The sequence below is a fragment of the Sus scrofa genome, chromosome 10 (genome assembly GCF_054392235.1).
Source record: "Sus scrofa isolate SSC_HxYL_T2T_F1_AM1 chromosome 10, Sscrofa_HxYL_maternal_Yorkshire_Landrace_v2.0, whole genome shotgun sequence".
NCBI lineage: Eukaryota > Metazoa > Chordata > Mammalia > Artiodactyla > Suidae > Sus > Sus scrofa.
Window position 1 is genome coordinate 15,395,803 of NC_139392.1, and position 19,713 is coordinate 15,415,515.

The 19,713-nt window shown below is 48.7% G+C and overlaps 1 protein-coding gene and 1 long non-coding RNA gene across 7 annotated transcripts in view; one reads left to right on the forward strand and one right to left on the reverse strand.

The window, feature by feature from the left end:
- Positions 1-19,713, forward strand: part of CNIH3 (cornichon family AMPA receptor auxiliary protein 3) — a 208,091-nt gene that overhangs the window by 84,593 nt on the left and 103,785 nt on the right. For 4 of the 6 annotated variants that reach the window (XR_014817447.1, XR_014817448.1, XR_014817446.1 and 1 more), the window contains exon 1: positions 17,217-18,213. The exons of the other annotated variants lie outside the window; for them this stretch is intronic. Coding sequence is in view for 1 of the 4 variants with exons in the window: in XM_084979251.1 (XP_084835377.1) it covers positions 18,133-18,213 (81 nt within the window). In the remaining 3 variants the exon portion in view is untranslated. Of the gene's footprint in view, positions 1-17,216; positions 18,214-19,713 lie in introns of those variants that run through there. 6 annotated transcript variants of the gene reach the window in all.
- On the reverse strand, positions 7,685-16,884 carry LOC106505094 (uncharacterized). Its single transcript, XR_014817453.1, has 4 exons — positions 16,778-16,884; positions 12,904-13,030; positions 11,658-11,813; positions 7,685-10,659 (listed from the first exon to the last, which is right to left on the reverse strand). It is a non-coding gene; the product is annotated as an uncharacterized LOC106505094 (long non-coding RNA).

A 19,713-nucleotide genomic window follows, 5' to 3' on the forward strand; every position in this document is an offset into this window, starting at 1 on the left:
GGTGTGGCCCTAAAAAGCAAAAAAAAAAAAAAAAAAAAAAAAGACAAAAAAAACCCAAAACTGAATTCTCAACTTTCAGGTTTGCTGCATTTTTTAAAGTCAACAGGCTTGTGAGGGGAAAATTGTTGCCTATCATCGCAGTAAGCAAAGGATTTGCAGCCATCAAATCACTACATTACCGCCTCCCCGACAGTGAGCCCTGAGGGAACTCAGGATGGAAACCGAATGCCAATGGCTGCTGCAGGCCCCCCACCACGGCCAGCTCCCCCAGTGCACCCCGAGGCGACTCAGGATGAGAAAGCACAGGACACTGACTAGACAGCTGAGCTACATGTCAAAGGAATGATTTCAATGAGCCTAGATTCTTGCATCTTCCTATACACAGAAGAGCGTGAAATTCCTTAATTTGAGATAATCTGGCTCTCTTCAATCAACAGTAATCTTTTGATGTTCTAACTACCTGGTCTTTGTTACAAAAACTCTTATATATCCTGGCTCCCCTACTTGCCTCTTCGGACTGGTCTCCAGAGCTCCCAAGATGCTCTGTCCCAGGCCTAAGGCCTCAGTTTAGTCCACCAAAAAAAACATCATCCATAACCTTTAGGTGGTGCAATTTTTTTTGGTTGACCGCAACAACCAAACCTACCCATTGGCAGAAATCCTTGCTTCATCATAAAAAGCAGCATTCTCCTAGCATCAACAAGACAACTCCTTAAAACATTGCTTGGCATTCCTGTCGTGGCACAGCAGAAAAGAATCCGACTAGGAACCATGAGGTTGCGGACTCGACCCCTGGTCTCGCTCCGTGGGTTAAGGATCTGGTGTTGCCATGAGCTGTGGTGTAGGTCGCAGACGCAGTTCAGATCTGGGGTTGCTCTGGCTGTGGGGTAGGCCGGCAGCTGTAGCTCTGATTCAACCCCTAGCCTGGGAAATTCCATATGTATCTCAGAGGTTTCTGAGAGGCTGTTCTGGTGTTATCATCCTCAATTTGGCTCCTATAAAAATGTCCATTTCTTAGATACACTGATGAATTTTTTTCGTTGACATCATTGTTTATGGATCTTACAAACTAGAATGTACTAGACTTTCCAAATCACTTGAGGCTGCATTAACCTCTCTATACCACTTTCTTGGGAAATAATTCACAGAATATATAGCTCTTGGAGATCTCTGTGGGCAACGGTTTAAAAGGATATTTTTGCCCACGGCTACTGTTGACATAACCATCATTCTTAATGTTTCAAAAGCACCTTTATTATAATTTCCAGCTTCCTTTTGGTCCAGTTCTCTCCTTTAAAAGAGAGTTCTAATCTACAAAGCCAAAAACGTTAGGAAGAAAATGTGTCAAGTTTCTGCTCTACCGAGGCTCACAATGCCCACAAACACTGCACGATTATTGGTCCTCGCACATCCTCAGAGTAAGGGCGACTCAGCGATGTGGTTCTGCCTGATGGTGTTTAAGACAGTAAGGCACATCCTGTTCTTGAACAAACAGAGTTTAAGTCTTGTTCGGGGGCTAGGGAACAAAACAAAACAAAACAAAACTGATTGGGTCACAAATCCTTTTTGTCAGTGCACACAATGCTTCATGAAAAGGCAGAGGAAAAAGTGTTGCTGTAGACCCTCGCTTTCTGGGAAGCCGATCCTTTCTGTCATGGCACAGAGACTGGTGAAAATACTCACGTTGCAGTCATCAGGATTGCAAAACTTGAATGTGATGAACAAACGGATTTGTCATTTGAGACATATATGCATATAGTTGGCTCCATGATTTGGCATTTGGATCTGCCTTGACCCCTTCGAAAAAAAGGAAGCATGCTATGATCGTTTAATTTGTTTCCTTGGAATATTCCTAGTTTGTGGCCGAGGTGATGGGGTGGCTTTTTCCTCAGCCTTAGTGTAAGGTAAGAACATGGGAATCTCAGAAATGCCAGTGTGGGTTGACCCAGCATCAAGTTGATGATGCTGGGCCCAAGGGACATAATTAGGACCGAGGAGGACACAGCTACATCTGCTGACATCGGTCTCAGGGTCAGGGAAGAAGCCCCAAGTATGCTGGCTTTTCCAGTAACCTGTTATGCACCAACAAAGCATTCCTTCTGCCCACTCAAAGTTGTTGCTCGCAGCTGGTTCTATAAAATGAAGCCACTGGCCACTGCAATCGCTGGCCTTCAGCACCCCCAGAAAGGAGTTCAGGGTGGCAATCAGGAGTGAGGTACCCTGCACTCTGGGACAAACTAGCAGAACAGGCCTTCAGAGAAATGTTTTTAGAAGATTTTATAAATCCAATTTCTTGCATCTTCTCAAATCGAGAAAACACGAAAATCATTAATGGAGACATTTGGTCCTTGTGACTAGCAGCTACCTTCCACCAAGGTGTAACCCCCCTTTACTAAAATCACATAGAGACGGCCCCCCCAGCCCCCCCGCCCCCCGCCTTGGCGCAGTTCCTGAGTTTTCTAAGAGGCACAAGTAAAATGATTTCTGGCTCTCATGTTGGGCATTTTTTTTTTTCAGTCAACAATTCATATGAATAATTCTGGAAGCACCCTCTGCTTTCAGCCCACCTCACCCCTCCATTTCTTTCCCACCAGAATCTCCACTCTGGCATCTCTCTCAAGTCCTTTAGTATTTGCCTTGGCTCAACTTTCCCGCTTCACCTGCCACCACCCGCCAGTCCTGCCAGACTCCTTCCCGTTTCTGAAGGTGTGGTTCTCTTGTGTGCCTTTTCTTTTGCCCTCTGCTTGTAATGCCTTTCCTTCCCATTTCTCTTGACCAAAATCCTACTAGCCTTTTTTTTTTTTCCTTTTTCTTTTGTCTTTTGGGGGCCATACCTGTGGCATATGGAAGTTCCCAGGCTAGGGGTCGAATTGGAGCTGCAGCTGCTGGTCTACAACCACAGCCACAACAACTCGGTATTCAAGCCACATCTTCAACCTACACCACAGCTCACAGCAACGCCGGATCCATAACCCACTGAGCGAGACCAGGGATCGAACCCGCATCCTCATGGATACTAGTTGGGTTTGTAATCTGCCGAGCCACAGTGGGAAGTCCCCTGTGGCCATCTCGATAAAAGGGGGTGTGTGGCCAGAGCTCCAGGAAAGAGGAAGAGACCTGATAGGGAATTTGAACTTGGTATGTGAGTGAATATTTACCTGAGAGAAATGTTTCTGACTTGGAAGAGGCGGAGTTATCTTTTTATTGGAAAAGTTAGGATTTGTGTACATGTGTTGTCACTGGGGATTGAGCACAAGATAAGGACAGTTCTAGCAAATATGTTTCTAGTTTCTGCGTATCTGAGTTTTAGCGAGTAAATGTCAACCTCGATCCTCGCCACCAAGAAATGTTTACCTCATTCTGCTGTGTTTTTCTCCCAACATTTGTTTCCTCCACGGAACTGCGAACTTTTTGTGTGTAGACAGGACGTGATACATCTTTGTTTGTTTCTTTGTTTGGCTGTCCCCACAGCATGTGGAAGTTCCCGGGCCAGGGATCAAACTTGCTGCACAGCAGCAGCCAGAGCCGCTGCAGTGACAATGCCAGATCCTTAAGCCACTGCCCCATAAGGGAACTCTGGAGGTGATACAGCTTGGATATCTGAGTCCCCAAGACCTAATGGGATAATCATGACACAGGGTAACACTGACCATGAAACACTGCTCTCATTAAATATTTGTTGCCTGAATGACAAAATTAATAATATTAATATTATTGTCATCTTTTCTTTTCTTTTTTTTTTTTTTTTTTTTTTGTCTTTTTGTTGTTGTTGTTGCTATCTCTTGGGCTGCTCCCGCGGCATATGGAGGTTCCCAGGCTAGGGGTTGAATCGGAGCTGTAGCCACCGGCCTACGCCAGAGCCACAGCAACTTGGGATCCGAGCCGTGTCTGCAACCTACACCACAGCTCACGGCAACGCCGGATCCTTAACCCACTGAGCAAGGGCAGGGACCGAACCCGCAACCTCATGGTTCCTAGTCGGATTCGTTAACCACTGCGCCACGACGGGAACTCCGTTCTTTTCTTTTCTTTTTTTGGCTATACCCATGGCATACAAAAGTTCCTGGGTCAGGGATCAAATCTGAGCCACAGTAGTAACGATACCACTTAGCCCACCGAGCCACCAGGGAACGTCTGTCATATTTTCTTTTATTTTTCCTCAAAATATTTTTGTCACATTTTAGTTTTAAGTTATTTTTCCAGTTTTACAGAGACATAGTTGATATATAACATTGTGTTAGTTTTAGGTGTCTACCATAATGATTTGATCTCTGTATATATTGTGAAAAGATCACCACAACAAGTCTAGTTAGCCTCAATCTCCACACATAGTGATACATTTATTTTCTTGTGATGAGAACTTTTTTTTTTTTGTCTTTTTGCCATTTCTTGGGCTGCTCCCATGGCATATGGAGGTTCCCAGGCTAGGGGTCCAATCGGAGCTGTGGCCGCTGGCCTACACCAGAGCCACAGCAACGCAGGATCCGAGCCACATCTGCAACCTACACCACAGCTCACGGCAATGCCGGATCCTTAACCCACTGAGCAAGGCCAGGGATCGAACCCGCAACCTCATGGTTCCTAGTCGGATTCGTTAACCACTGCGCCACAACAGGAACTTGACGGGAACTCCTGATGAGAACTTTTAAGATCTATTCTCTGAGCAAATTTCATATACACGATACAGAATTGTAACTATAGTCACCATGCTATACATTAGATGCTCAGAACTTACTTGTCTTAACAACTTGAAGTTTTAACCTCTTGGCCACCCTGACCCATTTGTTTTTTTCCTCAAGTTTTAATGAATGTCCAGATTTTCTTAGAGCCTTTGCCTCAGAACTGCCCACTGTGAAGTTGCAGGGAGCCGGCTCAGGGCCCAGGAGGGGCCAGGAAGCTGGCTGTGGCTGGAGCCACGATGTCTGAGTGTGAATTTCCATTTAGGATGGCTCCAAGCACAGGGTCATGGCTCTATGGCGGGGTCGCCTACTCCTGTGAATAAGTTCGGGATGAAGGGGAGGAATTTTTCAGAAACATCGTAGCTCCTGGTAGGATCTCTGCTGCTACTTAAAAAGTCTTTAGGAGTTCCTGTTGTGGCTTAGGGGTAAGGAGCCTGACTATCATCCACGAGGATGGGGGTTCCATCCCTGGCCTCACTCAGTGGGTTCAGGATCTGGTGTTGCCGAGAGCTGCGGTGTAGGTCACAGATGCAGCTCAGATCTTGTATTGCTGTGGTGTAGGCTGGCAGTGGCAGCTCCGATTTGACACCCCTAGCCTGGGAGTTTCCATATGCTTCAGGTGTAGCCCTAAAAAGACCAAAAAAAAAAAAAAAAAAAAAAGAAAAAAAGAAAGAAAAGAAAAGTATTAACACTTCCACAGTGTAAATTAATTCAGATGTAAATAACCTTACAAACAACCAGGAATTTGACAAGCCACGGTATCTGCCAACATGTCCTGAGTAATTCACTAGATTTTTGCACTTTCTTCATTTTGCTGGCAGCACTAGGCAACACTTACTTATTTCTTAGCTCTGACTTGATGGTGCTGATTCTAGAAGTTAAAAAAAAAAAAAATTTTTTTTTGGCTTTTGCTGGCCAGCATCTCAGGCTATGGAACCTACTGCAAGAGTAAAGGCCGACCCTAAGAACTTGTGTTCTCCGTTCTGAAGCTGATTTAGCATTAAGCCTTGGGCTAAGCCACTAGCTTCTCCTTGACCCACTTTTTTTTTTTTTTTTTTTTTTTTTTGAGCCATTTTGCAGGGAATCATTTTATCTATCAGTTTTCCAGATCTCCGTGAGAATTGATTAAAGAGGCTGAGCTCTGGCGATGAAAGTGGCTGAGTGAGCACGATCACTGCTGTTCAGAAAACTTGAAAATACCCGAGGGTACCGAACTTTCCTTCTCTATGTTTGGGTCTGCTTTTGCCTCACCTTTGCTGGACCTCAGCGCAGCTGAATAAGCCTCAGGGACAGAAGTACAGGTGCTGCCAGAGAAGGCCACCAAATTCCAAGCATCTCTCTGCTCATTTCTTGTTCAAGGGCCTCTTGAAGGTACAATAGGTCATTGTGATTCGAAGTCTACATAATCAAACTAATGGTTTAGTCTCCTTAGATGAGATGGAGTATCTGGGGTTAAATGAAAAATAAGTTACGTTTCTTTCTATGCGCAGGCAAAACAGATTTTGTCCTGTTTGGGTGAGCTGCAGGCTGCAGCCCCTTTTCGAAGCTGACTCTCAGAGGGTCTGACCAGGGCTGCACTTTTTTTTTTTTTTTTAAATGGCCACACCTGCAGCATATGGAAGTACCCAGGCCAAGGAATGAATCCCAGCCACAACCTATACCACAAGTGCCAGATCCTTTAACCCACTGTGCCCGGCCAGTGATCCAGCCCACCCCTCTGCAGTGACCCAGCCATTGCAGTCAGGTTCTTTTTTTTTTTGCTTTTTAGGGCCACATTTGTGGCATATGGAAGTTCCTAGGGTAGGGGTTGAATTAGAGCTGCAGCTGCCAGCCTATGCCACAGCCACAGCAACGTGGGATCTGACCTGTGTTGTGACCTACAGCACAGCCCATGGCAGCGCGAGATTCTTAACCCACTGAGTGAGGTCAGGGATTGAACCTGAAACCTCGTGGATACTAGTTGGGTTTGTTTCTGCTGAGCCACAATGGGAATTCCATGCAGGCAGATTCTTAACCCACTGCACCACAGTGGGAACTCCAGGGCTGCTTTTTGCATGGATTTTTTTTTTTTTTTTTGACATCTGGATACATCTCTGATGGCTGCTCTGTAGCTTTTATTTCTGCCCCAAACTCAGGTTTCAAGCACCAGTAAAGATTTTTAACCCAGAATACACACACAGCTGCCCAGTCCTGGGCGACAGAGCTCCTCTGGGTGTTCTTCGAGTATCTTCAGCACTCTCCTCCACACCTCACTGTGGGACCAAGAGGGGAGAGTGGGGTCCTAGGGGCTGGGGGGCGGGTGCTTTCTGAAAACTCACAAATGGGGGCTCGCCAGTGGGACCTGACGGTTTTCTTGGAGGTTTGAGAATTAACCAGCATAGCAGCATATTCACTTTAACACGCCAATACAGGAGTTCCCTGGTAGCCTAATGGTTAAGGATCCAGAGTTGTCACTGCTGTGGCTCAGATCACTGCTGTGGCGTGGGTTCAATCTCTGGCCCTGGAACTTTTGCATGCAGCCGGTGCAGCCAAAAGGAAAAAAAAAAAAAAAAAGCCAACACAACACTCAGCAAGTGGTAGACCATGAATAAATGTTTGTTTAAAAAATGGAAAAATAAATGAAGCCCAAATTCCACTACGGACTGAAAGAAAGATGTTAGGGTTATCGGTTCTTTGGGGTTCTTGTAGCCCTGTGACTTCCTCCCCTCTTGCTGTAACTGTCTCCGACTTCATCTTGAGTGTGAGGGGTACAGGTGCTGCAGCCTTCCTTTCTGCGGCTCTGGCTCTCCTCTTCCAGGTTGGTGTGTGTGTAGTGGGGGAGGAGTTCCTGGCTGAATTTGTGACAGCTTTGTCTGGAGCCTGGCGGGACTCCTGGGGCCTCATTTGTGCATCACATTTTCCTGTAAGATTGCTAGGGGTCTTGCTGCAGAAACACCTGTTCCCCAGAGTCGCGTGTACAGAAACATGATGTGGAAGCAATTGAAAAAGGCAGACTCTAACATCTCTGGAACTGGTTTTTATTTAATCCAAGTTGGCTTTGAAGGCCACCAAACTGACTTTTCTAATTATGCTTCCCGTCTGATTCTCCGATTAATAAACTCACAGCCAGGCGAATCTGTACTGTGATCCGCAAAATAACACCTGCATTGGCATCGCGTACCATCCCTAAATCCCACCTGCTCTTCCAGGTGTGGCCGAAGGGTCACCTCTTCCATAAAGTCTCCCCTCTCACCCAGCCACTGCCCTCTCTGAACTGTGAAGTCATGTGTGACCTGTGCTTCTCCAGGGCAGTTAGTCCAGGCTCTTTGTAAACTATGGGGTTTGGGAACCTGCTCTGTGGCCAGATTGCTTGGGTTTGAATCCTGTCCCCTCCATCCATCAGCTGTGTGTTGGTGGCAGAGCTACCTAACTTCTCTATAACTCTGGGCCTTAAAGATGGGATACAGGAGAAGCTTGGTCCAAAGAGGGGAGATGGGTTTCTTGGAGGCCCGTTTCCAAGGAGCAGGAGTGACCACAGACTAATCAGCCCCAACTATCTGGGCATTTGCTCTCTGCCCTGTACACCAGGACACAAAGGTCAGCACGGTCCCAGCCGGTGATCTTCTGATTTTATAGACCCCCCGGAACTAAAATGTGAAACAACCGACTTTTACTCTCATAGGCTTAGCTGTCAGGTTTCTTCAGTCTCTCTCCAGGAAGCCAGCATCCCTTGGCCTCCATCTGTGAGGCACAGAGTTGGACACGGAACCTAGCGGACCCTGCTGTTTACTGTGTGACGTTAGGCAAGTGCCTAACCTCTCTGTGTCTCTGTTGTTTTCATTATTCAAATGGGGATGATAATACCCACATCACAGCACGTGGGAATGAAAGGAGAGCGCGTGGCAAGTGCCTGTTCTGGATCTGGCAGCCAGTACGCAGCCATATTGATGATTAATAATCACTATTTAGCAACACCGTCAGGGAACACAGAAGCGGCTGCCGCTGTATCTAGTGGGGTCATCATGACATCTGGTGCTCGTTCAGATGAGGCTTCAAGGACTTGTTTTGTCCAAATGTGAAAGAGTGTCCTTCATTACAAGTGTGGGTGTGTCTCGTGTATGAGTGCGAGTGTGTGTGCGCGCGCACGCATGTGTGTATACAGACACTCTGATCTCTATAACAGTTTCAGGCATCCTTTACATGAACTGAGAAAATGGAATACTTAAGTGACTTACAGCTTTTTAAAACTGAAAAGGAGTTCCCACTGTGGTGCAATGGGATCTGCAGCGTCTCTGCAGCACCAGGACGCAGCTTTGATTGCAGCTGGCACAATGGGTGAAAGGGTCCTGCATTGCTGCAGGTGCAGCGTGGGTCCCAACTGTGGTTCAGATCTGATCTGTAGCCCCGAAAATACATATACCTTGGGGTGCCAAAAAAAAAAAGACCTGAAATAGCAGTAGAGCCGAAGGGTAGAAACCCTCCAGGACGAGGGGACAAGGGACTGGTGTCTCAGAGCCCTGAGGCAAGGAGAAGAAATCATGACAGTAATGCTCAGACTCCGTAAAATTAGATCCGCCATTAATCTGGTGAGGTACAGACTCATTAGCTGTGGGGCTAAACTTAGCAGCCGTGGACGTTGTGCAGGATGCCTGGAGTTGTTACTGGACGGGCAGGCCGGCTCAGAGCACAGGGAAGCGGGAAGACGGCTCCCACCTGCAGAAACGCCCCAGCTCTCAAGTTTCCCATGTAAATCAGCAAACGGAAGAAAAGCCAGGGCAGCCCCATCATCCTGTCGATCCTGTCCCCTGCTCTGTCTACGGAGGCAGCCGAGGCTGAGCTCCGAGGGGCTAAAAGGCCTCCAGCACCCACCATTTACCAACTCCTGGAAGCCTCTGCAATTTCAGACAATCCCCCCCTTGACAGCTGCCTCTTATGCCAAATTGTTAAAAGAGATGATACATCACATCACCAGGTGTGGCAGGAGTCAGGGCCCAGAAGGAAACGGGGTGTTTCTGACAAAGGCTCATTGTTTGCGATCTGTTTACAGTGCCGGTTTCCCAGTGCTAAGAATAGCAAAATCACTCCATTTCCACAGAAAGCAGCGCTGGCAGGAAGATGACATTTCCATGAGTTTAGAACATACGAAGGGAAGCTGCAGCCCACGTCTCTGCCCCCCCCAACCCAAGGACTCTCTGAAATGGGCCGTCCCTCCCTGGTCACCTCTGTCCCTCTCCCCACTATTCCTTGGTGAAAATGTGGCTCTTGTGTCCGCGGGGTCCTGTCTGCACAGGCCAAGCTGGCTCATACCTGGTGTTCGTGTTGGAACTGGAACACATCTGCAGGGTGTGGAGAGATGAAGTAATTTCATCTAAAGTCACAGAGCTTGGAAGTGAGAATTTAGGCTCAGAGCTTCCCCACTAGTTTGTCCTCTGATTCAGTTCCATTAAAAATACTTCCGTTGAACATGCCCTGTGTCTGAAGCCTTGTCCTAGGTGCCTCCATGCGCATTTGCCCTCCTCTATTGAGGTTCTTCTTCTTTTTTTAGCTGCATCCGTGGTATGCGGAAGTTCCCAGGCCAGGGATGGAACCCACACCCCACACCACAGCAGTGGCCCAAGCCACTGTGATGAGATTGTTGTCGGATCTTTAACCTGCTGTGTCACAAGAGGTTCTTATTAAAGTCATAGATGGTTCTGTGCACCTCTGTTAGATTCTGAGCTTCTTACAGGCATGGATTGTGTCACGTTTACTGGGTCTGCAGAGTGGTAAGTGCTCTTGGGTAGATAAGGAAGAGGTAGAGACGGTCCCTTTGTCTGCTGCTCATCATCGGTGGGGCGGACTTGTCTAAGTCAAGTACCAGCCAGACTGATAATGCATCCATCCATCCGTCTATCCATCCACATGCATGCGCGCACACACGCACACACAAACACACACCCAGACACACACACACACACAGGTTTCTTGAACACTTACTGGACATCTGTTATATGCCAGACAACTGGGAGGGGTAAAGGTGATTCGAAGAATAATAATATTAAAAAAAAGAATAAAAACAAACAAAAATAATTAGGAACTGAGTGAGCATATTGGTAAAATATTTAAAAATACTTTGAAAACTTTTAAATGACAACCCCCCCCCAAAAAAAACCCAAAAACCAAAAACCAAAAAAAACAAAGAAGAAGAATAAAAAGTTTCAATTTCAAGATCCTCCAAGTTTATAGGGGGAGACAGACATTCAACATGTAAAGAAGTGAATTATAAGACTGTGATATTCCACGGATATGAAACATGTAGACTAGCAAATTCAAAGAGAGAGGCAGTAGAATGGTGATTGCCAGGGGCTGGGCGGGGGGACAATGGGGAGTTATTGCTTGGGGGGGAGAGTGGAGTTTCCATTTAGGAAAATAAAACATTGTCTGGAGAGGGACAGCAGTGATGGTTGTACAACCATGTGAATGTACTCACTGTCACAGTCCTAAACCCATAAAAATGGTCAAAATGTTAGATCTTATGTTTTTTTTTTTTTTTTTTTTTGGCTTTTTTTTTTTTTTTGTTATTTCTTTGGGCCGCTCCCGCAGCATATGGAGGTTCCCTGGCTAGGGGTCTAATCGGAGCTGTAGCCGCCAGCCTACGCCAGAGCCACAGCAACGCTGGATCCGAGCCGTGTCTGCGACCTACACCACAGCTCACGGCAACGCCGGATCGTTAACCCACTGAGCAAGCGCAGGGACCGAACCCGCAACCTCATGGTTCCTCGTCGGATTCGTTAACCTCTGCACCACGATGGGAACTCCCTAGATCTTATGTTTTAACAACAACGAACCCATCCAAACAAACAGGGTGGTGAGTACTCTGCAGCCTGAGGACAAGTGACCTCTGGAGCCCAAGCCTGGCCCAGACCCCAGAGCCTTCGTGCCCCCGCTAGTGTGGAAGAGGGCCTGACTGACATGGGACTTTGAGCAAATGGAGGTATAGGATCAGGAGGCGTATCTTACCCAAGCTGTGTATTAGCCTCATTATACATTTCCCCGCTGCAGAAGCCGTGAGCTCTATCCACGGTGGACACCAAATTAAAAAGGCCATTTGATGAGTAAAAAACTTTGGCAGTTACCTATCACTGCATAATAAACAGTCCCCATGCAGGTGTGGCCCTAAAACAAACAAACAAACAAAAAAAAAACAAAAACAAAACAACCCCAAGATCAAAAAACAAAAAAACCAACAGTCCCCAAATGTATTTGCTTAAAACAGTAGCCACCCTTTATCTGCTCATGACTCAGCTCTGGGGAGGGCTCAGCTGGTGCTGTCTCTGCTCCATGTGCATTAACCCATGGGTTTGGGGTTGGAAGAGCCAAGATGGCCTCTCCACATGTATGGGGAGAGCTGGGGGCTGGCTTGGCCTCTCTGTCCTCATGTAACATGTATTTAATGTCAGACTGATTTTTATTAATTTCAATCCATGGAGCTTTGCCAATATCATTTGTCAAAGTTGCACCATTTAATAAGTAGGAACAACCTAAAAATTCATTATGGTTCTTTTGTCATCACTCACTTTATGTAAATTAATAGATATGTGAATAGGTTTCTGAGAATTTTTTTTTTTTTTTTGGCCGTACCTGTGGTATACGGAGGTTCTCAGGCTAGGGGTTGAATCAGAGCTGCAGCTGCCGGCCTTCACCACAGCCATAGCAACGCCAGATTATTAAACCACTAAGCAAGGCCAGGGATCGAACCGGCAACCTCATGGTTCCTAGTTGGATTCGTTTTCACTGTGCCACGATGGAACTCCTAGCTTTCTTAGAATTTATGATTTGTTTTGCTTCAAGTGGTATATCATATTTCTATTTTTTTCTTTACGGCTGCACCCAGGCTAGGGGTCGAATTGGAGCTGCAGCTGCAAGCCTCTGCTACAGCTACAGCAACACCAGATCTGGGCAGCATCTCCGACCTATACCACAGATACAGCCACAGCTCACGGCAACACCAGATCCTCAACCCACTGCGCAAGGCCAAGATTGAACCTGCAACCTCATGGTTCCTAGTCAGATTTGTTTCCACTGTGCCATGATGGGAACTCCTGTTTTTCAAAATATTTACTCTCACTTTACAAGATACATTAAAATGAAAAATTGCTAAATTCTGCAGGTGTAGCATCAATTGGCCTGCATGAATGGGTTTAATTTAGAATTTTTAATTATTATTAATTTTACTGGTTGCTACAGTAACTGTTATACTACTTACCAATCGGAACAGAATTCTTTCAAGAGTTTCCCAGTCCCTGCAGTTACACTAAGGAATATTAGCTGAATAAGCAGCAAGGCGGGAAGCCGAAAATCTTTGAAATCGAAGGTTCTTTCTGAAGAGGTCCCTGAGGAGGAGAGACGAGAGAAGGGAGAGAATGGCTTTTTTTTTTTTTTTTTTTTTCTTTTTTGGCCGCCCCATGGCATTTGGAGTTCCCGGGCCAGGGATTAAATCTGAGCCGCAGTTTCAGCCCACTCCACAGCTGTGGCAATGCCAGATCCTTAACCCACTGTGTGGGGCTGGGGATCGAACCTGCGTCCCAGGGCTCTAGAGACACTGCTAATCCCATTGTGCCACATCGGGGACTCCGAGGATGGCTTTTCTAATAGTAAGAGGGAAGCAGGAAGCAACTTCCCACAAAGAGGCTGAAGTTGGGGGTCTGGAGAAGAGATGGACCATTCACTGCTTCATGCCAGAGACTCATGGAGAAGGCACCTCAGAGACGTGGCAGTGTGGTACCCAGGGAGGCTGGAGCCAGGCACATGGGCCAGAGGTGAAAAGACTAAGGACCAGTCTGGTTGGGATGTCTTAGCAGGAACCAGTTGCACTGATGATCAAAGCTGGTACTCTGGTGCTATATAAGCCCTCCAGAAGCTTTGCCCAACTTCATAGGGAATCCCACTGAAGGCTGATAGTGAATTTCCTGCTAGTCCTGCAAGCAAGAAAGGGGCTCCAGTTATATGTAAGTTATTTTAAAGAAAACGAAGAAGTGATTTATCCAGGATTCAGGAGTCCGCGATTCATAGCGCACAACTCCACACATGTGTACATGTGCCAAGTACATCAAGAAAACATACTCCTAAGCTATTCAAGCCAACTTAATATACAAGGGCATATAGCGCAACAAAGTCACTGTGCCCAGCACAGAGCTGTCAGTGGCAGGCAGCGAACTTAAGGAAAAGTATTGGTGGATAAATTATGCAATGGGAAATCTTTAGATCCTGGTTTGAACAAATGAGCTATAAAATATAATTTTGGGACAACAGGAAGCACATACAGAAAAATGTTAATGGATGTTGAATCTGGGTGGTAGATAGTTTAATATTCACTATGCTCTTTTCCCCTACTGTTCTATATGTTTGGAAATTTTATAATAAATAGCCATTAAAAAAATCCCAATTCTGGAGTTCCCATTGTGGCTCAGTGCGTTAAGGACCGGAAGTTGTCTCTGTGAGGATTCAGGTTCGATCCGTGGCCTTTCTCAGTGGGTTAAAGATCTGGCATTGCCACAAGCTGTGGCGTGGGTCACAGATGCAGCTCAGATCTGGTGTTGCCGTGGCTGTGGTATAGGCTGACAACTGCAGCTTCGATTCGATCCCTTGCCTGGGAACTTCCAAGGCAAATTTTCAGGACATTCCAATAATTAAACCCATCAAAGAGAGAGAAATGGAGATAGTCCTGGGGAGCTGGATTAGCTGGGTATAACCTCTTTCTGGGGGGGTGGTAAGGGAGCATTTGGATGGTGGCTGGGTAAGAATTTGGTGAACTGGGTTTATAGTGAAGGATGGGCAAAGCTTTCTGGGATTCTGGCATAGCTTGGCTGGGAAGCTCCCAGGTTGCTGAACCAGAACCCATCCGTGTGCGTGATGCACCCCGAACTCCACAGGGACAAATGCTCCTGTGTTTGGGATTCTTCTAGACCTTGCCCTGTGTCTCTGTTGATTTGGCTATTCGTGCATATCCTCTAATATTCTTTGCAATGAATTGGTAATCTAGCAGGTAAACTGGATTCCTCAGTCCTGTGAACTGCTCTAGCAAATGAATCAGACCCAAGGAAGGAGTCAGCAGAAGCATGGGTAACAACCTGGTCTTGTGATTGGCATCTGAAGTGGAGGGCTGACTTGTGAGATGGGGCCCTTAACTTGTGGAATCTGAGGCTCTTTCCAGGGAGATAATGTCAGAATTGAGTTGAATCGTAGGTCACCCAGTTGGTGTCTGAGGGTTGCTTGGTGATGCTGGAAAACCCTGCACATTGGAACTGGGTGCAGAATACTTTAGTTGCTAATTCAACATCACTCCTGATCATTTTATTCCTTGCCTTCCTGTTTTGTGTCACTTGCACTTTTGTTTTGTTTTGTTTTGTTTGTTTAAGACACTGCCTTGGGAAAGAGTTATTTATTACCTCAGCAATCAGACTAGGAACCTTGTGGATCCCTAACAATGCCCACAACACATAGGTACTAAATAACAGTTGTTGAATAAACAGCAACTGCCCGAAGTTCTTACTGTCCAAAATTCTACCACTGCAATCATCGTAATGAAGATATGACTGTATAACTGAGAAAACAGGATAAAGCAGGTGTGGTGAAAGGGCAAGAAAAAGAGAGGGTGTGACATGGTTGGAGACTTGAAAGTCAGAGTGGTAGTAGGATAGTGAAGTTTTCTTTTGACATAGGGACTCCTGATTCTGGCAATGCGAGGCTAGATAATTCGGACCCATCCTCTCACTGGACACAGTTTAAAAAGTTGAATGATGGAGTTCCTGTCATGGCTCAGCAGAAACAAATCTGACTAGCATCCCTGAGGATGCAGGTTCTTTTCCTGGCCTTGCTCAGTGGCTTAGGTATCCAAAGTTGCTGAGGGCAGTGGTGTAGGTCACAGATGAGGCTCAGATCTGGCATTGCTGTGGCTGTGGTGTAAGCTGGCAGCTGCAGCTCCAAATTGACTCCTAGCCTGGGAACTTCCATGTGCCATGGGTGCAGTGCTTAAAAAAAAAAAAAAAAAAAAAAAAAAGCAACCCCCTCCCAAAACAAAACAAAACAAAAGAGCCCCCACACAGACCACAGCCAGTGGGTTAGCCCATGAAATCTCAATCCCTGAAATTAGATTAGGGTAAGTCTAGAGTGTTCATTTCCCCCAGATACTTGGTAAAAGAAGTAGAAAATCCTCTTTGGAGAAAGATTAGCACCATTTTAGGCCTCAAATTCCTGCAAGGAACCTTTCAAAACAATGTCTGACATATAATCAAAAATTACTAGATAGACAAAGTGCTGGAACCCCCTAAGTAAGAACCAAGAGAAACAAATGACAGTAGATAACCCCTAAAGGGACTCAAAAGATTTGAATTACCAAATTTTCCTTTGAGATTATGGTATTGTTTTGGTGTTACAAAAATTTATGCGATAAAATTACAACAATTAAAAGAACTGACATAGAGCCAGAACGAAATATTCCACTTTTATGTTGGTGGTGTCTGAGAATGGCAAATTACGGTGTTGGTTTCATTTTTTTCATCTCTGTATTTCCAAATTTTCTTGAATGAGAAATTATATTTGGAGACATACTTAAGTAAAAGAGAAAGCTTCAAAAACTGTAACCCAGAGCACAGCTGGATTCATAGGTGTGCAACCTCTATAGCGGCCCAGAGTCCTATATTCAGAAGGGCCTCCCTTTTGGTTTAATGCTTTCCTATTGTCATCTTGGAATTCTTAATACATACGTTTTCAAACAAAAAGCCCCACATTTTCATCTTGCACTTGGCGGTGCAAGTATTGCAGAGCAAGGAGGCAATTACATGCTGACCCTTACTCAGATAAGGAAATCGAGATTTCAAGAGGTTAAGAAACTTGCAGCTACAAAAGGGTCTGACTCCAAAAGCACATACATGCTCCTGACGCTTCCTCTAGACCAACACCAATACACATGCCACTGCCGCTGCCTCTCCAGCCCACAACAGCCCGCAGTCTAGTTCTCCCAATCCCAAGGTCAGACGGCGGCGGGGGAGAGTGGAGGACGCGAGAGATTCTGCAGGCAGGGGAGCAGTGCTGATAACGCAGCCCGAGCATTGAGAAATCCACAGTTTGGGCAAACTCACCCTGGGGTCCAAGGGCTTGTCCTGTATCCCCGACTAACACAAGACCAGCCTCCTAGCCCCCCCATTTCCCACTCCCGCGAAACGGCGAGATCGGGGAGGGGCGGCTGCCGCCTTTAGGTGCGAGGCACACACATACCCTTCCGCAGCTTCCCACCTCCTCCAGACGCACGTGTTTAAAGAGTCCCTGCGCCTCCCTACCCCGCCCCGGCTCCGCGCCGCCCGCCTGCCCCGCCTGTGCTGCCGGCCTCAAGTTTCCTCGGAGAGGCCGGCGCGCACCACCGCAGCCGCGGCGGCGACCGAGCGCCTGACGGCGCCTGGCCGCCCACCTTTCCCCAGCCCCTGCCGCCGCAGTCTCCGCCTGCCGGGGAGGGCGTGCTCGGCGGAGCCGGAGCCGAGGGTGGGGCGCCGGGAGGGAGGGGATCCCCGGCAGCGCCGCTTCAGTTCTCGCAGGGGCCCAGGCGGCAGCAGCAGCAGCAGGTGGAGCGAGCTTCGCGGCGAGCAGATCTTGGCCTGAGATCCACGACAGCCGCCCGGGCGGGAGCAGGCCCACTGGGCAGGAGCCCGTGCCGGCCCGGTCCAACCCCCAGTTTCCGGGGAACTTGGGTTACCCAGGCCCCTGGGCCCGGGCAGCTGGGGCCGGGGCCGGGGCCAGGCGCGCCTAGGAGCGTTCGGCAGCGCTGGAAGCCGCGTCTGGGGCGCAAGACCAAGGGAACCTGACGCTTTCCGGCTACCTAAAGACCTGTTCTCCTGGGAGAGAGCCGCTGCCGGCCCTGGAATTTGGGAAGCGCTCGGAGTCCGCCCGGGCACCTCGCTGGACGCTCTCGATTGGCGCCCGGGTGGCGCGGGAGGGTCCTGAGCGGCCCTCTCATTCCTCCTGCGCGACTTGGGGGCGGAAAGCAGGGGACACTTCCTGGAGATTCCGAGGTATCGGGAGCTGCTCTCGCGGCCCTCCGTGGAGTCCTCGCATCCTTCCCGGTGTTGTCTCGAGAAGCTCGCTGGTTGGCACTAATCTGCGGGCGTTCTCTACTGTTTTGGTCTCTTCTTCGATTTGAGGACAGTTCCCGCCAACGACGCTCAACGCATCTCCCCCTCCGCCCCCGCCTCCGGCTTCACGGAAGAGCTGGCGTCCCGGGTCACCGGCGCCTACGGGAGCCCTGTCCCTATTCGCTGACCCTCCAGGCTCTCTCCGCTTGGCGTGCCTCCTCTTAGCCGCTGGTCTCGAGGGGAGGGTGCAGACGTGGCTCCTCTTTGCCCCCTTTTTGAGAGAGCCCGGCCCTTGAGGGGGACATTGGCCTCCTAGGGGCTGCTTCGAGTTTGGTGGGCTTGGGGGGCTGGCGGCCCCCGGCCGGCGGGCCATGGCCTTCACTTTCGCTGCTTTCTGCTATATGCTCTCGCTGGTGCTGTGCGCTGCGCTCATCTTCTTCGCCATCTGGCACGTGAGTAACCGGCAGCGGCTTCTAACTCTTTTCTTCCGCTCCGACCGCGCCCCTGGCCACCTCTTTCCCCAGGTTCTCTAAAATGACTCCTGACTTCCTCCACATAGAGAGTATGGGCGGGTGGGGGACGGCCGTTGCGCCCCTGAGGTTAGACCCTTAGCCGCTCCCTTGTCCCGGGGCGGGAGACGGTTCGCGGCATCCGGAGGCGGGGTGCGCCTTGGGCGCCCTGGCTCCCGGCTGCAGCGGAGGGATCGTCGGTTCCCCCGGCAGCACACCCTTGCCGGGGCCTGGCGGGTGTCCCGGGCCCCGGGGGGTAGCACCTACGGCTGCATCTACCCTCCACTTCCCGTGCTGCCTCCTCTCTGCCCTCGGGAGGCGAAGGAAAAGCGCCGCCGTCGGCCCGGCAATTAGTCAAGTAACTATAACAACTAAACATTTAAAATGTCAGCATCTGTGGTGGGTTGCGTTTAGACACAATTGGAGACAAAGTGGAAACGCGACGGGAGCGCCTTGGAAGAGGAAGTAGGGAGAGGCCCGGCGGGGGAAGGAAGGCGAGGAGGGAGAACCAGGCGTGGGGGTCAACGGGGAAGGCGGCGGCGGGCCGCGAGCAAAAGGGAAGATCGAGAAGGAAGGAGACAGAAAAAGACGTGAATGAGGCTGAGGAGGAAAGTCAAAGAGGGAGGAGGAGAGCGAGTTTCCTCCTTGGCCCTTCTGGGGTCCAAGCCACCCAACTCCTGAAAGACTTTGCAGGTTGCACATCTTTTGGCCAGGTCCCCAGCATCCCCATGGAGCACAGGCTTGCCTGCCTGCCGCCCTTCCTGGGGCTACACGAGGTGTAAGGCAGTCCTGATTCTGCAGGAGTGGTGAGGGACTAGGGGACGGAGTGCTTCTGAATAGGAGTAGGAAGAGAAGGAGTGAGGAAGTCTGGTCCTCTCCTAAAGATGGTGCCACACTGGGCACGTTGATTCAACTCCCAGAACTTGGTCCTCTGAGGTTATGCTCTCTGCCCTCACCATCCGGGAGTTAGCGGGGAAAATGGTGACGGTCAGACGTTTTAGAAGGAGCATCCGGTGCAGTCTCCTACCATTAGCTGCCTCGTCCTGCCCAGCAAGTCTGGGTGGCAGGGAACAGTCCTGAGATGAATTCCGGCGGACGGTTCCTGTGAGCCTCGGCGAGCGCGCAGACAGTGGGCGCTGACCCGGGAAGGAAGACCCGGAAGAAAATTGCTGGGTGGCTGAGATGCAGGTGTTTTGTACAAAGGGGTTTATCTTAAAATAAAACTAAGCTGCTCCTGTTAAGAGGCTCTCTGACAGGGAGGAGGAAGACCTCTAACGATGCCACCTTAGCAAAGAGGCTTTCTGGGTTTCCTTCCGCATCTCAAGAGTGAGCAGGTTGACCTGGAATATCTCCAGGCTTCTCCTTCTGTCTAAGATGGTGTAAGGCCATGAGTCAGTTGACTTAGGAATCTGGGGGTGAGAGCGAAGCAATTCAGGCAGGGGA